The sequence below is a fragment of the Podarcis melisellensis genome (genome assembly GCF_964234715.1).
Source record: "Podarcis melisellensis genome assembly, chromosome: 5".
Classification (NCBI taxonomy): domain Eukaryota; kingdom Metazoa; phylum Chordata; class Lepidosauria; order Squamata; family Lacertidae; genus Podarcis; species Podarcis melisellensis.
The window spans coordinates 14,189,527-14,209,512 of NC_138537.1; the positions used below are offsets into that span (position 1 = coordinate 14,189,527).

The 19,986-nt window shown below is 43.8% G+C and overlaps 1 protein-coding gene across 1 annotated transcript in view; it reads left to right on the plus strand.

Moving 5' to 3' along the window:
* SPATA16 (spermatogenesis associated 16) overlaps positions 1–19,986 on the plus strand; it is a 157,231-nt gene that overhangs the window by 34,634 nt on the left and 102,611 nt on the right. The window contains exon 3 of the mRNA XM_081911091.1: positions 5,808–5,953. Coding sequence (XP_081767217.1) covers positions 5,808–5,953 — 146 coding nt within the window. The remainder of the gene's footprint in view (positions 1–5,807; positions 5,954–19,986) is intronic.

Genomic DNA, 19,986 nt, shown 5'->3' on the forward strand with positions numbered 1-19,986 from the left:
AAAAAATAGATTCCGACTGAACATCAGGAAGGACTTTCTGAAAGTAGGAGCCATTCAACAGTGGAACGGTCTCCCTCGGCAGGGTGTGGACTCTCCTTCCATGGAGGTTTCTAAGCAGAGGTTGGATGGCCATCTGTCATGGATGCTTTAGCTGAGATTCCTCCATTGTAAGCGGGTTGGACTAGATGACCCTCGTGGTCCCTTCCAGCTCTACAGTCCTATGACATAGGGGCCAATGTAAACTGCTTTGAGATTATGCATTTGAATACATAAATAAATAGCATCCTGCTTAGCCTAACTTGCTCAGATAGGGATGGCTTTGTGGAATGAGACATTATCATGCATCCCAGGCTTTCAGCCCATCCAATGCCCACCTAGCTCATTGAGAGGGCTGCGAGAATAGCAAACAATAAACCTCTCAATGACAGCAATTGCAGAACGATTCGCATAAAGGCCAGTAAATTTAGCTCCTCTCGGATGGCAGCTGCATGCAGATTTAGTATTGAATTAACATGAAATGAAAATTTCGAGACATTGTACAGGAAGTTATTTACACAACTCTCATTAACAATAAAGGCAGGGCGGAGGTTTTTTTTAAAATAAATAAATAGAATTTCTGCTCGCTCAGCTGAAAACGTATCCCAAGTTGTCTTGAAAATAAGGAAAGGAAGATCAAACGGGGAACAGTGATAGCACCAAAAGCCAATTTGCTCTTATTTTTCACTATTTTTATTTATTTATTTATTTAAATGTGTGTGGGTGTGCATGAGCTCTACAGATACCTTAACTAGTCCTCATCAGGCCGGTTTCTTGTCATTTTTTGCCTGCAAAGCAAGGTTGAGTAGTACAGGCAATGCTATTAGCTTGAGAGATTCCTTTTTCTCCAGTACAGCAGTAGCCAGCATGGTGGGCTGTCCCTGGTCCAGGATATTATGATCATTATTGGAGGAAGGCTGAGAGGCAACGGGGCAAGCAGCAGCAAAGGAGAATCAGGAGAAGCGCAAATTTCCAAGGAGACCCATATTTCAGTTCATGCACTGGTTTGGAAAATGTATGGGAACAGAACAAATTTCTCCCCCATCTCTTGCAAGCAGCACAGATCAAGACAGACACCAAGTAACTCCCAGGTCCTGTTGAGAAAGGGCCTCACCATGCAACCTGTCTGTAGTTGTACCATTTCTGAACGCAGGTGGAAGACCAAATGCTTACTTGCTCATGCAAAAGAGGCAAGCTGGATTAAATACACTAGATCTTCTCCTTCAAGTTGATAGGGCTGTATATGATGTGGAGAAGCATTCGAACATTTGGTCACCCTCCACCTGAAGTCTGAAATGGTACCGCATGGCCTCAGATACTTCCCACAAGGCTTTTGTTTCACAAGAAAAGCCCGGCTGGATCACACGGAAGGCTCCCAGTCCATGCTGAGCCTAATCCAGCGCTTGAAATTCAAGTTCATCCTTTTCCTTCCACATCAAAGAACACCGGGATGGGGTGTGTGTGTGGAATATCTCAAATGTAATTTTCAGCAGCTTTACCTGTTTCAAAGGCTCTGGGAGGATTATAGCGCTGAACCTCACTCTCCAAGTTGGTTGTTGTTGTTGTATTCTTCTTCTTCATCATCATCATCATCATCATTTTATTATTTAAATGCTGCCCATCTGAGTGGGTTGCCCCAGCTACTCTTGGCGGCTCCCAACAAAATATTAAAAACATCAACTGTTAAAAAACTTCCCTGAACATCATTTTAAAGGGTAGGGCTTTAATGTAAAGATTCTAAACGATTCCTTCCTTCCCGCCATCATTTAACAGCACCATTTCCCAGTTCCCATATTATTATTTTTTGTCACGCTGAAGCAGGGTCTAGTCTGTAGAAAAGCATTATTACCCAAAAAGAATTAACCCCCCGAAAAAAGCTCGGCAATACCTTTGTGCTCGCTGAGGTGTGTGGAAATAATTCTCTTGCTCTTTCAGCCACATATACATCTTTCCTATAGAGATGCTTTGGAGACTATATCTATATATATATGGTAGCAGGGCTAAAAGTTACAAGCAATGAACCCTCTGATTTACGTCTCTTCCCTGTAACAAGATTATATGGGGATTTGAAACTGAGGAGTGTCATAAACGGCCTGCGATTTTTCCTGGAAAAGGTGGGATAAAATAAAAGAGGTAATTATATCGGGAGCTTTGTGTAGCATATTTCAAATCTTCAAAGCACTTCATATGCCCTGTCTTGAGGCCGAAACTAGAGAATGGCACAACCCAACTCAGGTCGTGTGGATCCCTAAAAATTTGGAGAGGGGAGCTAGTGAAAGAATCATCCAGTGAAAGAATAGAACATGGGTAGGCAAACTAAAGGGACGCGGGTGGCACTGTGAGTTAAACCGCAGAGCCTAGGACTTGCCGTTCAGAAGGTCGGCGGTTCAAATCCCCGTGATGGGGTGAGCTCCCGTTGCTCGGTCCCTGCTCCTGCCAGCCTAGCAGTTCGAAAGCACATCAAGTGCAAGTAGATAAATAGGTACCGCTCTGGCGGGAAGGTAAATGGTGTTTCCATGCACTGCTCTGGTTCACCAGAAGAGGCTTAGTCATGCTGGCCACATGACCTGGAAGCTGTATGCCGGCTCCCTCAGCCAATAAAGTGAGATGAGCACCGCAACCCCAGAGTCGGCCACGACTGGAACTAATGGTCAGGGGTCCCTTTACCTTTACCTTTAGGCAAACTAAGGCCCAGGGGGCCAGATCTGGCCCAATCGCCTTCTCAATCCGGCCCATAGACGGTCCAGGAATCAGCGTGTTTTTACATGAATAGAATGTGTCCTTTTATTTAAAATGCATCTCTGGGTTATTTGTGGGGCCTGCCTGGTGTTTTTACATGAGTAGAATATGTGCTTTTATTTAAAATGCGTCTCTGGATTATTTATGGATCATAGGAATTTGTTCATTTCCCCCCCAAAAAATATAGTCCGGCCCCCAACAAGGTCTGAGGGAGAGTGGAACGGCCCCCTGCTAAAAAGGTTTGCTGACCCCTGGAATAGAATCATAAGAACTGTAGAGTTGGAAGGGGCCTTCAGGATCATCTGATCCAAGCCCCTGAATATGCAGAATATCCAAGAATGTGCAGTTATCCCATACGGGGATTGAACCTGCGACGCTGTTGTTATTGGCCCCACATTCCAACCAGCTGAGCTATCCTAGTGCTGTCAGATGTATTGTTAGATCTTTCAAAGCCTTAGTGACACAAATGGAGCATAGAACCTGCATACGCAATACGTACATTTCCTTTTTTTTCTTGAAATCATTTTCATTTGATTTTTACAATGCAAAATTATATTTTAAAAAATTAAATTACATATCCATATAAAGAGATTCCTCTGAATCTCAGGATTTCCCCCCATCCCTTCCCTGGCGTCCCATTTTAATCATTTAAAACCGCATCTTCTCCGAACTCTATTATATCAATCCATATTTTCCATGATAACTGTTACACGACAAGTGAAAACAAAATCCTTCCAATGTTTCCATCTGCCTACAGTGGTCCAATATGTATATTTCCCAATTTAGACCACATTTAAGAGGAAAAGTAAAAAATAAAAATAAGATTTTTTTTTAAAAGGTGGCTCCTCTTGTCTAAGTGGAGCTGAACTTTCCTTCAAAACCTGTTTTTAAGTGTTTTCCCACAGTGATTACTCCCAGTCACAGCCCTCATGAGTTTATAACACTAAGCCAGTTTCCCTTTTAAATCAACCACAGTTTAGTGTGAGGTCCAAATCCAAAGAAACTGTGGTGAATCTCGACTATGGCTTGTCCAAACAGGGGCTGATGGGGAAGGCCAAGGGGTGGGATCACAGGGCCAAACAAGCAGAGATGGTGGGAGATATCTGTGATCTTCTTTAAGAGATAGATCTTCTTTAAAAGATAAAAGTACTGTCGTATTGGATGGGCCTGCAACCCTGGGGAGAGAGTTTGGCTCTTTCTCCCACATGCTATTTCCTTGATTTAATTCTCCCCCCCCCCTCCCCACAGCAACTATCTGCTGCATGTGGAGAATCATACAAGCTTCTCCAGGCACCTCGCTTTCCAATGGAAGCTCCTGCAACTGCTGTGATGAGAAAGAAATGAGATAGGGAACTTTCCCCCTTCCTCTTTCTCTCTCTCTCTTCCCATGGTGCTGCTTAAAAAGCTCCCTATAAATGGAGAGAGGACCTTAGCCTTGCATTAGAAATTCAGAATGCTTTTAAAGTATTCAGTAATAAGCTGATTATTCTATATTAAATTCCATGGGAGAAGAATATGAGTGAAATATGAAAACAAGCCTATTTCATCCTTAAAGCATTCAGCGGGCCACTTTTCACGCGATTCTCTTCCATTAACTGAGAATTAAGAACAGAAATTACTCCTCCTTTCACTTATTTTCCTACTTATAGTCTTCCTTGGCTTTCTTGATGGATGGATTAAAGCAGCCTCTTCTAATCTGAATCTCCTCTATTATTATTGGGCAAGGGAAATCATAAAAGGTATTCTGAGATTTTTATTTCTTTGGTCACGACCTTTCCCAACTGACTAAGGAATATGCAAATCAGGTTCTCGGTTGATCATTGGGAGAAAATGATTCTAAATGGTATTAGGATATATATATCTATCTATCTCCTCAAATCATCCTTCATGTGCTCTAATATCCCTCTTCTCACAGTGGGCAGTGAATAGCACCTCAATCTAAGCATATTACATAAGCTAGCCTCAATTCTAGTCAAGCAGTGGAGAAGCATTATGCACAACCTATAGGCAGAAGAAAGGAAGATGCTTTGAATATCACCTTTTAACCCCCAGGAACACAGGAGCTGTCCGTCAGGGCGTTGGCCCATGTAGCTTGGTATTGTTACATCACACCCCCATCTCCGAGCAGTGGGAGCCTCTAGGGCAGGCATAGGCAAACTCAGCCCTCTAGATGTTTAGGGACTACAATTCCCAGCATCTCTGACCGCTGGTCCTGTTAGCTAGGGATCATGGGAGTTGTAGTCCCAAAACATCTGGAGGGCCTAGTTTGCCTATGCCTGCTCTAGGGGCTTGAAGTGCTCACACATCGTTTGGTTTCCTTGGAATGAAGGCTGGCAGAGACTGTGGTGTCTTTAGGATATATGGTTCTATTTACACATATATGCAGGGAAGGCCCGTCCCATTTCACCGCCTGAGGCAGAATGAGGGGGGCGGTGTGCCATCCCCACTGCTGCCAAAGCCTTCCTTACCTGGGTCACGCAGCAGCCCCCATGAAGCCAGCAGAGATGGTGGGTTCCACCAAGATCTCGCAGAACTCTTGTGAGATCTTGCAAAGTGCACAAGATCTCATGAGATTTCACTGGAAGCCACCACCGTCGCTGAAGCTACCACTTCTCCAATAGCTGGTGCCTCAGTGGGATTCTGACGTCTGAGGCGTCTGCCTCAGGCTGCCTCATGGGCGGACCGGCCCTGAATATATGCAACCTTTTCATAACAACTCACCTGGTGAGGACAAGTAAAGAAGGACAATTGCTTAGACTGCTGCTGTGGATGAACCAAAAGTCCCACCCTGCTTCACTTGTTGCCCCTACCATGAACTCAGTCTCTCAGCCCTCAGTTCCTCCCCACAGCTGCAATGAAATACTGGCCTACCATCATCCAGGGGTGTTGTTAGCCTGCAATACATTGACGGGTGCAGAGCGCTTTGAACACCACCCTGCTTTGATTATTCTGCTTTTCGTCGAGCTATGTAATGTACTTGTCACACGGTTTTGTACCGCCAGTAAGTGGGTGTTGTTGTTATTTCTCACAAGCTTTGCAGCAAAGGTGCAGCTTTAGGGAAGCCCTTTGATGCCTCTCCGAAAGACATCTCAAGTATTGCCAGTTTTATTGAAACAAAGCTTGTAATCTGCTACTTGAAGATGAGGAAGCCCGACCTTGCTCTGAATCATTCGCACAGGTAAGAACGGAAGGGGGGGGGGAGAGAGATTTTGATGCGATCTTTCCAGAGAAGGCTTTCGAGCGCTTATATTGTAAACACAGGCACACAAATCAGTCTTGCACAAAGAAAGCATGTTCAAGAGCTCATGCTTGATCCTGTGGTCCAGAAAGTGGAGGTGCTATGGCAACTACATTACCTGCCTGTTAGCTTCCAGCCACGTCAGTCTCCTTGCATGAGCCTCTAACCTTGTAAATCCACACCTAGTCCCTTGTGTTTATCCCCTCTGAAATCAATAGGCTTGAATGCTCTGGAAAACAGGGTTTTAGCCTGAAATGCTATGTATGTTAGCCCCCAGTGCAAGGGTTTGATTCCCCTGCCCCTCGGCAAATTTTTCTGCCCTTCCCAAGGCCACACCGCCAACAATTGTGGCAGTGGCAAAGGGAGTACAGTAGACGTGGTACTGGGAAAGAAGACAGAGACTTATCCATGCAGCACAGAACCTTGATAGGGATGCCAATCATCCCCACTGATAAGACAGGGCCGGCCATACCATTGGGCAAAGTGTACCAGGTGCCTTAGGCAGTGGTAGCTGAAGGGTGGGGAACTGTGCCAAGATGCTGGAGGAGTGAGGGGTGTGTGCGCCACACAGCCTCTCCTGCACCCCATAAATTAGCCCCTCCAGATGCAGTAAAGGATCCTATACCAGTATTAAAGTACAATACATGATGGCTTCACCCAAAGAATCCTGGAAACTGCAGCTTGTTAAGGATGCCGAGAGTTATTAGAAGACCCCTCTTCCCGAAAAGGATAGGCAGCAAAATAAGGTTTGATTAGAATGCCATGCAAGGGGTGGACTGGGAAGTCCTGAGGGAAGTAGTAGGGTTTGGCGGGGGGGGGGGTGTTTGGATTTGGAAAATGTATGATGTACAAAGTGTGACCAGAAAGTAGAGTGAATCACTCCTGTATCTGATAATGGGAACTGCCAGATTTGAGGAGACATGTGGGAGGCGTTCTCCTGTATCTCAGCTTACATACGCACACGTGTCTCAGCATTTGTTGACAGGCCTACGTTCATACGTTTAGTAGCGGTTTTTTCCCCCCAATTTTTTTTATTGATTTTCCACATTTATCAAAAAACAACATAACAAAACACACAACAAATATAAACACATTACACTACAAAACTAAACACAAAGAAAAAAAATTATTCAAAAACCTAATTCTCATTACGTTGATAACTGACTTCCTCGAATCCCCTCTAACTGAATTTCATTACGTCACCTGCATAACAGTTCTCCAAATTCATATTTCTAATAATATTAACTCCTTTCATTTACTAACCTCTTGTCCTTTATTAATATTCTAATCGTTAATATTTACTGCCACATATTCTTATTCTACACCTAAGCCTGTTTATTACGTCTAAGAATTTTCTATTTATCTTATATCACAATATTTAGCTAGATATTCTTTAAATTTCTTTCAATCCTCTTGTGTCTCCTCTTCCTTCTGGTCGCAGATTCTTCCAGTCAGGTCGGCCAGCTCCAAAAAGTCCAACATCTTCATCTGCCATTCTTCTATTGTTGGTATTTCTTGCGATTTCCAGTTTTTGGCTAATAAGAGTCTTGCCGCTGTAGTGGCATACAAAAACTATCTAACATCTTTTCTGGACAATTCCAGTCCTATTATTCCAAGTAGAAAGGCTTCTGGTTTCTTAATAAATGTATTTTTCAACATTTTTTTCAACTCATTATAAATCTTTTCCCAGAAGTCTTTCACCTTAGTACACGTCCACCACATATGATAAAAAGTACCTTCTTTTTCTTTACATTTCCAACAATGATTATCATTTGTGTGATAGATCTTTGCTAATTTCACCGGGGGGTAGCTGTTAATAGTGCAGTGCGTAGCGATTGAAAATGGAGCAGAGAGTCAATATGAAATTCTGCTTCAAATTGGGTAAATCGGCATCGGAAACCCACGAAATGCTCACGATCGTTTACGGAGATGGAGCTGTAACTCGAAAGACAGTGTATGAATGGTTTAAGCATTTCCGTGAAGGGCGGCAAACCATCAAAGATAACCCTCAATCTGGCAGACCATCAAGAGAATGGCGGCAAATGTCAAGACAGTTCATGATGTTGGGTCGGCTTTTGTCCATCTGAATGATGGCGGAAGAATTGCACATTCCACGTAAAATCGTTAATGAGGTTACTGAGTTGTCTCACCCTCCATACTTTCCCAATCTGGCCCCACCAGATTTCTTTCTTTTTCCAAAACTGAAATCTGTGCTGAAAGGGCACAGATTTTCCAACATTTCACACATCCAAGCTGCTCTGATGAGGGAACTGAAAGCAGTACAAAAAGAGGACTTCTCCAGAAGTTTCCAACAGTTCTACAAACGTTGTCAAAGGTGCATTGTATCAGAAGGTGCCTACTTTGAAGGCCTTTAAGGTATGTATGTCCGAATATTTCTCGCTGTCCAATTTCTGTGGCCATTCACCAAACTTTCCAGTCACACCTTATACAGTCATACCTCGGGTTACAGACGCTTCAGGGTGTGGTTTTTGAGGTTACGGACCGCTGAAACCCAGAAGTACCGGAATGGGTTACTTCTGGGTTTCAGCGGCCGCGCATGCGCAGAAGCACTAAATCGCGCTTTGCGCATGCGCAGACGCGCCAAATCATAACCTGCGCTTGCGCAGACGCGCCGCTGCGGATTGCGAATGTGCATCCCACACAGATCATGTTCGCAACCCGAGCATCTGAAGGAATGGGTTTCCCAAACCCCAAAACTGACTGTGCAGACAGTTTTTAAACTGCACCAAAATCTCCATTTCTCCTTAGCTAAAATGCATAAACTTTAGCCGTTGAGCAAATGCAAAACAAGAACACAGCTCTCTCCCTTATCAGTTTGACGGCAAGACTGGCCTTGACTTTACCAGTAGAACAGACACAGACATATCTTATGTCCTGACCACAAATGACGCAGAGACCCAAGTCTGGGACTAACGCCAGAGCATGTTCTCGGAAGTAGTGACCTCTTGCTCCAAGATAGGAGTAGGAACAGGAATATCCTTTTATGGTCAGAAGTACAGGAAGGAAGATCCTTTTATGGTTGAGAGTACCAGAGCAGGAACATATGTGATGTCAAATTGTGTATGCACGCCGACGTGGTTGGGATCCTAGGGGAGGAGTGAGAGGGTGCCTGGAGGATATATAAACTGCATGAAACCTGTCATTTCTTTGTACTTGCTGTGGACTCACCACGCAGGTGCCTTCTGCTATCCGGAGAGCAGAATAAACTCTTTGAACCAACCTCGGTGTCATTTTGACTTCCTTCCTCCTGTCCCGGAGCAACGTAGACCCAATCGGTGAACTCCAATAAGGCTGCACATCCACTGTATATTCAAAATCTGAAAAATGTATTTTTAAAGAAAGAAATAGACCCCTCTTCCCTTCACAGAGCTACACTTCCCAGAGCAGTTTAACGATCAGTCCTTCTTCACGGGGAACTCTGAGAATTGTAGCTCTGTGAGGGGGTCTCCTAACAGCTCTCAGTACTCTTAACAAGCTAAAGTTCCAGCTGCTCGTGCGAGAGACCAGGGGCAGGTCAGCTAAGCAATTACACGAGGCTCGGGGTAGGGGTTAAAACTTTCTTCATTCTCTTAGGCAAAGGACCTTCTGGAAGACGAATGGCCGCCTTAAGTTGGTCATTGTTTCTTAATTACTGGGACAGGAAATATTGCACAAATTACTCAAGCAACCCTTTTATTAACTTATCTGTAGTTGGGTGACCAACTTTCCAGATGATAATGTTTGCATAATGAACGTAATGCATAACAATTATGTAGATATTTGTGGCAGCTTTTGTACAAGGCAAGAATAATAGCCCGTTGCATGCATTAATACAGTTTTTAGCGTGATAAAATCCAGCATTAAAAACCTACTGTTAGCATGGGGAGGTGCCCTTTCAGCAGAGATCAGGAACCTAATGTCTAGGGACCAAATGTGGCATGCCAGGCCTCTCTACTTGGTGCTTAGTACTCATTCCAGGCCACACCTCCTAGAGTATTTATGACTGGCTGGGATGCCCCCTTAAACTAGGATGATGTCTGACTGAATGGAGGGTGGAGAGAGGTGTGAAAATGTATTCCTATTGTAGGAACTACTGTACAAAGGTAAAATTTACATCCACTGCCCCGCCCATTTCTTCCTCTGGCTCCGCCCATCAGTGTCATGTGGTCCTTGGAAGGTCATTCCCACGCCTACGATACAGTCCTACCTTGATATTTTAGCACAGTTTCTCTCTTTCTTGGCAATTAATTTTTATTGCGTTTCAAAGATTTTAAACAATTTAACACAAATCTAGAAGAATTTTTGTAAGTTCACCCTTCCTCCCTGGCGTTTCCAGTTCCGCTCTTTCCTGCTGCATTATATAACACACTTTTATCTGTTGCATTTTCCATTCATTACAATTCATCGTTCACTTATTTCCCCCTCCTTTCAATTCATTATCCGTTTCCCATCCACTGCAGTTAGTGCAGTATTTATCAAAGCTATGTTGTTTTTCCAAAGCAAACTGAGAGGAACAGTTCATTCTTGCTCCCAAAAATGTTCACTTTTAGAGACAAACTAGACATTAGCTTGTATGTTGTGGATATAGATAGTGAGAATGATATACGTTTGGAACTTCCTTAATAATAGCTCAAAAACTTTAAAAAGCTCAACCAATTTGGCCAAAAACTTTTGTGTCCAGATTTTCACTTTAACAGATAGTGATATAGAGATATATCTGCTGCATGAGGGTCCAAGCAGAATCTCTGGAGATGGGGTAAAAGGTAAAGGGACCCCTGACCATTAGGTCCAGTCATAACCGACTCTGGGGTTGCGGCGCTCATCTTGCTTTACTGGCCGAGGGAGCCGGCGTTCAGCTTCCGGGTCATGTGGGCAGCATGACTAAGCCGCTTCTGGCAAACCAGAGCAGCACACAGAAACGCCGTTTACCTTCCCGCCGGAGTGATACCTATTTATCTACTTGCACTCTGACGTGCTTTCGAACTGCTAGGTTGGCAGGAGCAGGGACCGAGCGATGGGAACTCACCCTGTCGCGGGGATTCGAACCGCCGACCTTCTGATTGGCAAGTCCTAGGCTCTGTGGTTTAACCCACAGCGCCACCCACGTCCCTTTCTCGACGTGGCAGCTGAGCGGGACAAAGAGGGAAATCCCAGGGCAGCGCCTGCCTTAAATGGGGCAAGTCACACCCCCTCAGGGGATGACACGGTGCGAGGATTCCCCATATCGCGCGGGGCCTGCAAGCCAGCGTCCGCACGCGTGTTGGGGGCATGAAGCCCACAACACCACCTCCTCCCGAGGTCGGAAGTGGCTTAAGTAAACAGTGCTCAAGTTTGCATGTACATGGGGCCATCCAGTGACAATGGATGGGAGAACTGCTTTGGCAGCTGCTCTGCTCTGCATCCAGGTGTGCTCACATTCTATAATGGAGCTGACAATCACGTATTTATATATAGACGAGCCTCTGTAACACCGTCAAAGAGATAATCGTGGACCAGTTGCAAACCGCTTGCACATTTTGAGGGCATAAGAGTAAAGGGGGGTAATGCCAGAGAACGATAGCCAAACTCACAATAATTAAAGCCAGTTTACAAAGCAGAGTAAATCTGCCGTCCGTACGCCTGCCACATTACTCAAAGCGGGTCACCAGGAGCAGATATATGCAGCGCTTCAATATGAAAATATTCTGGGATACAATTAGCGCAGGCAGAAGCTGAAGCATAATCAATAGCTGTATTTTTTCCCTAAAGAAAAGAGAAAGGATAAATAAATTATACTGAGAATTCAAACTATAAATAGCCCTTGAACCATCCATTGTGTAATTTTTTTAAAAAAAAAGTCATTTCTGTTGAGTCTTAACTCTCATTACAGCTTTAGAGAGGCTAGGTAGCAATGGTGGCACAAGGCTGATTCAAATCTTCATTTTCTGTTCATGATTAGCTGGGTGATTCCTTATTTCTCCTGTGTATCTTGCAACTCCTGAACACATTTGGAAGCTCTTAATCAAGAGCAAACTGGATTCATTCTTCGAAGGCAGTTCAGAGACACTATTATTCATTATTTGTTTAGAGTATTTCTACCCCAGAGTGGCTTACATACAAACAGTTCAAGCCAAGATAGTCCTTGTTGGCAGGCTTAAAATATTAAAAAAAGAAACACACACAAGGGAAAAGGTGTCATGGGGTGGGATTAAACGCAGGCACCAATTGTTAAACAATAATGTAGCTAATTAGTATTTTCTTAATAAAAAAATGTGCAAAGTTATTTTTGTTCGGTTTTATTTCAACAGAAGAAATTGTAAACAGATTGGTTTGGTTTAGCTTTTGGGGGAGGGTGAATTCCATGAGCCTTGGTGAAAGCTGGTGTTAAAGGGTTTTCCTTTCAAACACACAGCTCTTAAAGTCATAACAGTGACTTCTTTACCAGGAGTCCAGTTCTTTTGGCTCAGGCCAGAGGCGCCAACCTGTGCTAAAAAATGAGGGGTTCCCGCATCGCCCTGCACAACGTGCGCATGTGATGTCACAAACAACATGTTGCATCTTCAGGAGGAGGCCAAGCGCTGAACCAAGCACAGTGTGGCTTCAATGGTGGGCGGCTCCTCCTCTCTCGCACTCGGCCTCCTTTCACTGTAGGAGGTGGAGGAGCCACCCAGCTGCTGAAACCACACTTAGCTCCTCACTCCGCCCCCTCCGTCCCCTCAAAATTGGGGGGCCCCAACCCTCTACCAAAGGATATTGGAGGAACCCAAAACAGCTCATCCTCCATGAGCTGACACCCCTGGCTCAGGCATTAGGGCATAGAGAGAGAGGGCATGTATAATTATTATTATTATTATTATTATTATTATTATTATTATTATTATTTATGAGGAGATTTCACCCCCCCATATCCAAGAATCTCCTGATGATCTCCTGATGGTCTCTGCTGACTCTCCAGAGAGGAGGAGGCGTTTTCTGCTATCTACTTATTCTGCCTCAGCACCACATCAGTGTGTGAATTAGAGAGTCAGTCAGTCAGTGTATCGGAGAGAGAGAGAGTGTTAGAGATAAGGTTGCTGCTAAGAGCAGCTGCAGACTCTCAGTGTAGCATTGATTTATGCTTAGAATATTCAGCTCTGTATATAGTTTTGTATCATAGTTGTAGTTACAGAATAAAAGGAAGATATTCTACAGAGCTGCTCTCCGAGTGGTTTATACTCTGCAAAACTCTGCTGCTCAACGACTGTATTATTGAGGCAGTGAATCCGGTGCTCTCAGCTCTAAGCTGTGAGTCCACAGCACTGTGACCTGTTCCTGTGAGAAAGGTGGTCTCTGGCAGTGCTACCCAGCTCACCTAGCCCAGTCGGGGTTGAGGTGCATGAGTCCAGTTGGTGCACTGGCTCAAGGGCGATGCTGACAATTTATACCCTTCCCATCTGACTGGGTTTCCACAGCCACCCTGGAAGAGAATAGCCTATTAAACATTAAAAGCTTCCCTAAACAGGGCTGCCTTCAGATGTCTTCTAAAAGTCAGACAGTTGTTTATTTCCTTGACATCTGATGGGAGGGCGTTCCACAGGGCAGGTGCCACTACCAAGAAGGCCCTCTGGCTGGTTCCCTGTAACCTCACTTCTCGCAGTGAGGGAACCGCCAGAAGACCCTCGGAGCTGAACCTCAGTGTCTGGGCTGAACGATGGGGGTGGAGACGCTCCTTCAGGTACACTGGGCCGAGGCCGTAAAGATCCTAGTAACAATGAGGTGAGATCTTCTGTTATGTTGCAGAAGGCAGTTTTGAATAATGCCAGATGGCAAAGCAGTGGAGGTCTGAGGAGTCAATTAACAGCCTCCATAACCTTGCCGTGCTGTTTTGCCTTTCTGTTCCTCACCCTAATCTAAGAGGCAGAGTTTTTCGCCGCGTCTCAAAATAGCCTGGAAAGAAGCCTCAAACCTTTAAGGAAGCCTCGAGAGAGATACAATGCAACTTCTGGCACATAGGAAAGCAATGAGGCTGGTTCTGAGCATCATATGAATGTTGCTCTACAACTTTGATTCAGTTGTGTTATTGTTTTGGGTGGCTTGTCAGGGGCAATCTACACATCACGCAGGAGATCCCCTTGGCGTCTTTTTTGTGTTTTTTTAATGCAACTGCAGAAAGATCTGGCTTGAGGCATAAGAGCCAACTTCTAGGGGCCGTGGGAGCTTCAGCCCCCACAAAAAAATACTTGAGGGAGCTGGGCCCCCGCAAAGTTGATGGACAGAGTCCACTGGTTGAAGCAACTGCTTCATATTGCTTCATGGTATGGTCAGCTCTACGGATAGACGTCCTTCGAATGTGAAAGTGAGTGTCCCTGTGTAAAGGGGCTCTTTGGATCATGGTAAACAGCAGCCTGCAAGTCTGTTTTAAAACAGGTATCAGGTATCTAAGTTAGCAAATATCTATATTTAGTATATGATGAAACCATGAACCAGAATTGCCCCAATTGAGTGGAAACACTTCACAATATATGCGTCATCTGCCAGATCAGGTATTGCAGGTACAAATCAGATCTGCACTGAAGCACCTATAGGACTTTACCCCAGGTCAGATTATATGGTCCACCTACCTCGTGGGTAAGCAAACTAAGGCCTGGGGACCGGATCCAGCCCAATCACCTTCTAAATCTGGCCCGTGGACGGTCTGGGAATCATAAGGTTTCACATGAGTAAAATGGGTTATTTTGTTTAAAATGCATCTCTGGGTTATTTGTGGGGCCTGTCTGGTGTTTTTACATGAGTAAAATGGGTTATTTTATTTAAAATGCATCTCTGGGTTATTTGTGGGGCATAAGAATTCATTCATTATTTTTTTTCAACATATAGTCCAGCCCCCCACAAGGTCTGGGGGACAGTGGACTGGCCCCCTGCTGAAAAAGTTTGCTGACCCCTGACCTACCTCAATACAGTCTGCATGAACAAGGAATGGCTCTCCAGGGACCAAACCTGAGAACTTCTGCATAAAAATAGGGACGCGGGTGGCGCTGTGGGTTAAACCACAGAGCCCAGGACTTGCCAATCAGGTCGGCGGTTCGAATCCCCGTGACGGGGTGAGCTCCCATCGCTCAGTCCCTGCTCCTGCCAACCTAGCAGTTCGAAAGCACATCAAAGTGCAAGTAGATAAATAGGTACCACTCTGGCGGGAAGGTAAACAGCGTTTCCGTGTGCTGCTCTGGTTCGCCAGAAACGGCTTAGTCATGCTGGCCACATGACCCGGAAGCTGTACGCCGGCTCCCTCGGCCAATAAAGCGAAATGAGCGCCGCAACCCCAGAGTCGGCCACGACTGGAGCTAATGGTCAGGGGTCCCTTTGCCTTTACTTACATGCTCTATCACTGAGTTATGGCACTTCCAAGTTGAGGGTTAATCTAGCTGTGCTTCATTGCTTTCAGTGGCTGCTCACTGGAAATAATAATAATAATAATGATGATGATGATGATGATGATGATGATGATGGGTGGCAATCATATATGTGATAAAATAATAGAATAAAACTAAATATATTATAAAACTAAAAACATTTTATAACAATTAAAAATATGCAATCAATAATTTGGTGCAGTCCCTTTTACAATCCTGTCTAGAGACAGAACTGGGCAAATGTTTCACAGCTGCTCCTACTTTGACATTTATTTCCTACCTTTAACATGGTGCCTACCCCTGCAATCTCTGCGTAGTGCAGGATCCATATTTAATCCAACAAATAGATAACACATATCAATGTTTGTCACTTAAATCTTCCAAGAAAAAGGACAGGAGTCATAAATCAAGGAAAGGAATAGCAGAAAAAGAAAACCCAGAAATTGTATCTTCTGTAAACCAATTATAACTAGCATCCAAGAATGTAAATCAGCATGAAATAAATTCCGTAAAGGATATTACTCTTCACATAGATTTTTTTTTTTCATAAAAGGGAGGAAGAGTGGTAGTTTTCATAAACAAAAGTGTGCTTTATACAAAGAGCTGTTATAAGATTTATACTGATCAAGGTCACAATCTACAAGGAAGAGCGTATATCCAGATCAGTCTGTTCCCATGGTTTGGGGTGGTTTGCTGATCAATTTTGCATTAAAAATTGCAACGCTTGTAGACAGAGAAATTATGATCAGGGAGGACTGCTCTGCTGTCTCTGTTAATGGATAGATCCTCCTCTGGAAACAGAGGGGAAACGTCAGGTCGGGTACAAAACAATGAGTCAGCACACCTCCATTGCATCTGCAGCAGGACTAATTGCATCCTGAATTCAGTGCTCCCAGAGGTAATAAGATCCAGATGTGGAGTCTAAACCCAAACAGCAGCTTCCTTAAGCTTCCAAGTTAAAACAAACTGGTCCCGATCCAGCCGGGGTTAAGTACATGCATCCCGCTGACTTCATGGGAGAGATCTGCAGGTGCCTACCTTTCTCCCACTGACATTAATGCAAGTAGGGAGCTATACTGTGCAACCGAAGCTAATACATGCTTGATTAGAAGTTGAGTTGCATTGAGTTTAGCACATAAGTGCTACAGGATTAAAACCTAATTTGGGCCCTTATTTTATATTATTTGTGAGGCTGAAATAGCCTTTGACAAAGTAGAGTTTCCACACAGTGCTAAAGTAATGCGCCTAAGGACATTGTCAAAATTTATTAGGTGCATTCCTAATACTTTTTTATGCAAGTTATTTTCTACATCACAGAGTCTGCGTCTCTCTCACTGTCTCTTACCACTGCTTGTTCCGTGTAACATTACTATGCATTAACAATAATGAGTGCAAATTAATGAGAGTGTAAGGAATTATTAAGGAAGCGAGTGGTGTTGTGGGTTAAACCACAGAGCCTAGGACTTGCCGATCAGAAGGTCGGCGGTTCAAATCCCTGCGACGGGATGAGTTCCTTTTGCTCGGTCCCAGCTCCTGCCCACCTAGCAGTTCGAAAGCACGTCAAAGTGCAAGTAGATAAATAGGTACCGCTCTGGCGGGAAGGTAAATGGCGTTTCCGTGCGCTGCTCTGGTTTGCCAGAAGCGGCTTAGTCATGCTGGCCACATGACCCGGAAGCTGTACGCTGGCTCCTCGGCCAATAAAGCGAGATAAGCGCCGCAACCCTAGAGTCGGCCATGACTGGACCTAATGGTCAGGGGTCCCTTTACCTTTTAAGGAATTATTGGGAAACAGTAGGGTTTGTGTGTATGTTGTTTTTGTTGTTGTTTGTTGCTTTTACCTAAATACAAAATAAGTCTACAATTACTGAGTGGTTTAGACTCAGCTACAGTGGCTTCTTCTTTTTCTTTGGTGATCACTCGTAGCCGAGTAAGATTGTCTTCCATAAACACGGTTTTAACGGCAACCACATTCTCAACCTACAGTGTACTTCGTCTTATAGAATCTAGGGCATGAAGGAGTTGTCATTTTCTAGGGTGGGGGAGACCCACAATCAATATTAGGACAGTACTTTTATTGGACCAACCAAAATATCACAAAATAGCATTGAGACTTCCAGATTCTCCCAAACTCTTCATCTATCTAGATGGAAAACATGGGGATGGGAGAGAGAGAGAGAGAGAAAGGTCAGCTGTTGATAAAGTCACCGAGTTTGATAAAAAAGCCTAAGGCAGAATGTAGGAGAACGTAACAGACATTCAGAGGAGGATTTTTGAGGTACCTGTTGAGAAAGTGAAACACAACAATGTCCGATTCCCTGCTTTGGGGTTACAAAAACCAGCTGTTACTCAGGTCCGTCTCCATCCTTAGGTAGGAGGAAAACGGAAATAAAAATGGTCAGGATTAGAGTCCTGGTGCGCCCGCGCCCCCAACTTTCCTGGTATGCATGCCTGGTCTCTCAGGCCCCAGGGCATGTAAAGAGCTGGCAGCAAATGAACCACACGCTCACTCCATCAGCAAATGTGCTTTACTGAAGTATTTGAATAAGCATAGAGGTTGCAAGTCCACAGCCAGATCCCTGGCTGGGTGCATAGTTCAAAAAGCAGTTACAGAGAGACACAAGTGAACTGCATCGCTTGAAAACAAAAGACTGACTGACTGACTGACTGACTGACTGACTGACTGACTCTCACACCTGGAGACAGCTATGTATGGAGGCCTCAGGCACCTGGAACCTTCTGGTAAACAAAGAATTACCGTAGTTTGAGAAAGGACTGCTGAGTCACTACAGTCCATTTTGCATCTAGGAAATACTCTGGGCCATTTTTAGGCCCTGACAAAAAAATATGCTAGGCAATCTTTTTATATATATATATAATAATATTTTATTAAGTTTTAACAATAAAAGAAATTCCAGAACAGCAAACAGAAAAAAGAAAAAACACAAGAAAAATATAAAAACACAAGAAAAATATATAAGCACCAGAATACAAAATTACAAAATACAAAAATACAAAACATTTTACATAAAAAGAAAAAAGAAAAAAAAGCACATTAAAAAATCCCTCTTTTTTAATTTCTCATCTTTGGTTAACTTATTTTCCTGACTTCCTCACGCCTCCCTTTTTTGTATCCCTTTTGAAAATTGGTTCAGCAAATTCATATCCTATTAGTTTATCCTTAATTGTTTTTCCTCACATATTATAGCTTCAAATTTTCATCTATTATCAATCCAATCTTACATTTTACCTTGTTGCTAGAACCCCTTCATTTCATTTCAATGTCATCAACATTCAGAAATTTTACAATGTTTCTGTAAATAAATTTTAAATTTCCTCCAATCTTCTTCCACCAACTCTTCTCCCTGGTCTCGGATTCTGCCAGTTATTTCCGCCATTTCCATGTAGTCTTTATACCAACAGAGGTGAGAACTAGTTTCAGGTGCTATATCAGGTAAAAGCGTTGATATGAGCAAAACTGGGTAACTTTACCTAACAGGTGAAGGAAACATCCCATCAGACAATGAACTCCCTTCTTCAAGTAGTTTAAAGCCTTGTTCCACTGTGAAATGGCTAAATTTGGCACTTTCCAAGTCACACAAAATATTATAGAGCAGGGCTAGCCAACGTGGTGCTCTCCAGATGTTGCGGACTACAACTCCCATCATTCTTGACCAGTGCTGACTGAGGCTGATAGGAATTGTAGTCCAAAACATCTAGAGGGTACCTCATTGCCCACCACTGATCTAGAGATGTTTGCCTGGATGTTCCACCACCAACATTTCCCCACAGGTAATAATAATAATAATTTTATTATTTATACCCCGCCCATCTGGCTGGGTTTCCCCAGCCACTCTGGGCAGCTCCCAATGGAATATTAAAAACACAATGAAACATCAAACATTAAAAACTTCCCTAAACAAGGTCTTTCCTTTCTATTCCCCATTTTTAAAAAAACTTGTTTATGCTCGTGGACTAATGCCTCTCCCTAGGAAAAATTACCAAAGCTTGCTTGGTGGCTCTGTGTATCTATCCCCTGCTATTTATCACAAGAGACACAACAGTTTACTATAAAAACCTACAATAAAACAGTAAAATAAGATATGCAATAAACCATTTGCACCAACGGAGGCTTCCTTCCCAGCACAAATGGCAGTTTGTTGATGGGCACAGCAGCGGTAATTTTCATTGGGATTCATTCTCCCCCTTTGATCGCACAAGCACACAAACACGTGTCTCCTTTTTAAATTTTGTAAAAATAGAATGTGCTAATTACAAGCACACACAAATTCAAACATGCAGCCAGGAAGAATGTTTACCTGGCATGGAAAGTAAACTGGAAAGGATTGGATTGGATATGAAGAGGATTTGAGATAATTGTGTGCGGCAGAGGGACCATAATATCTGGGTCACAGATCAAACCTATTGGATTACAGCGGCATCCATAGATTCGACGTTGTCCCTGCTGAATTAAGAAGAGCAATACGCACACCCATCGGTGCTGATCTCTCTGTGCAAGAGTGGTCTGGCTTACAATGTTTGGAGGCGGGTACTTTACTTTCTCATTTTTGCCCCGAAGGAGTAGAAATTATAGCTACAGCGGAAAGA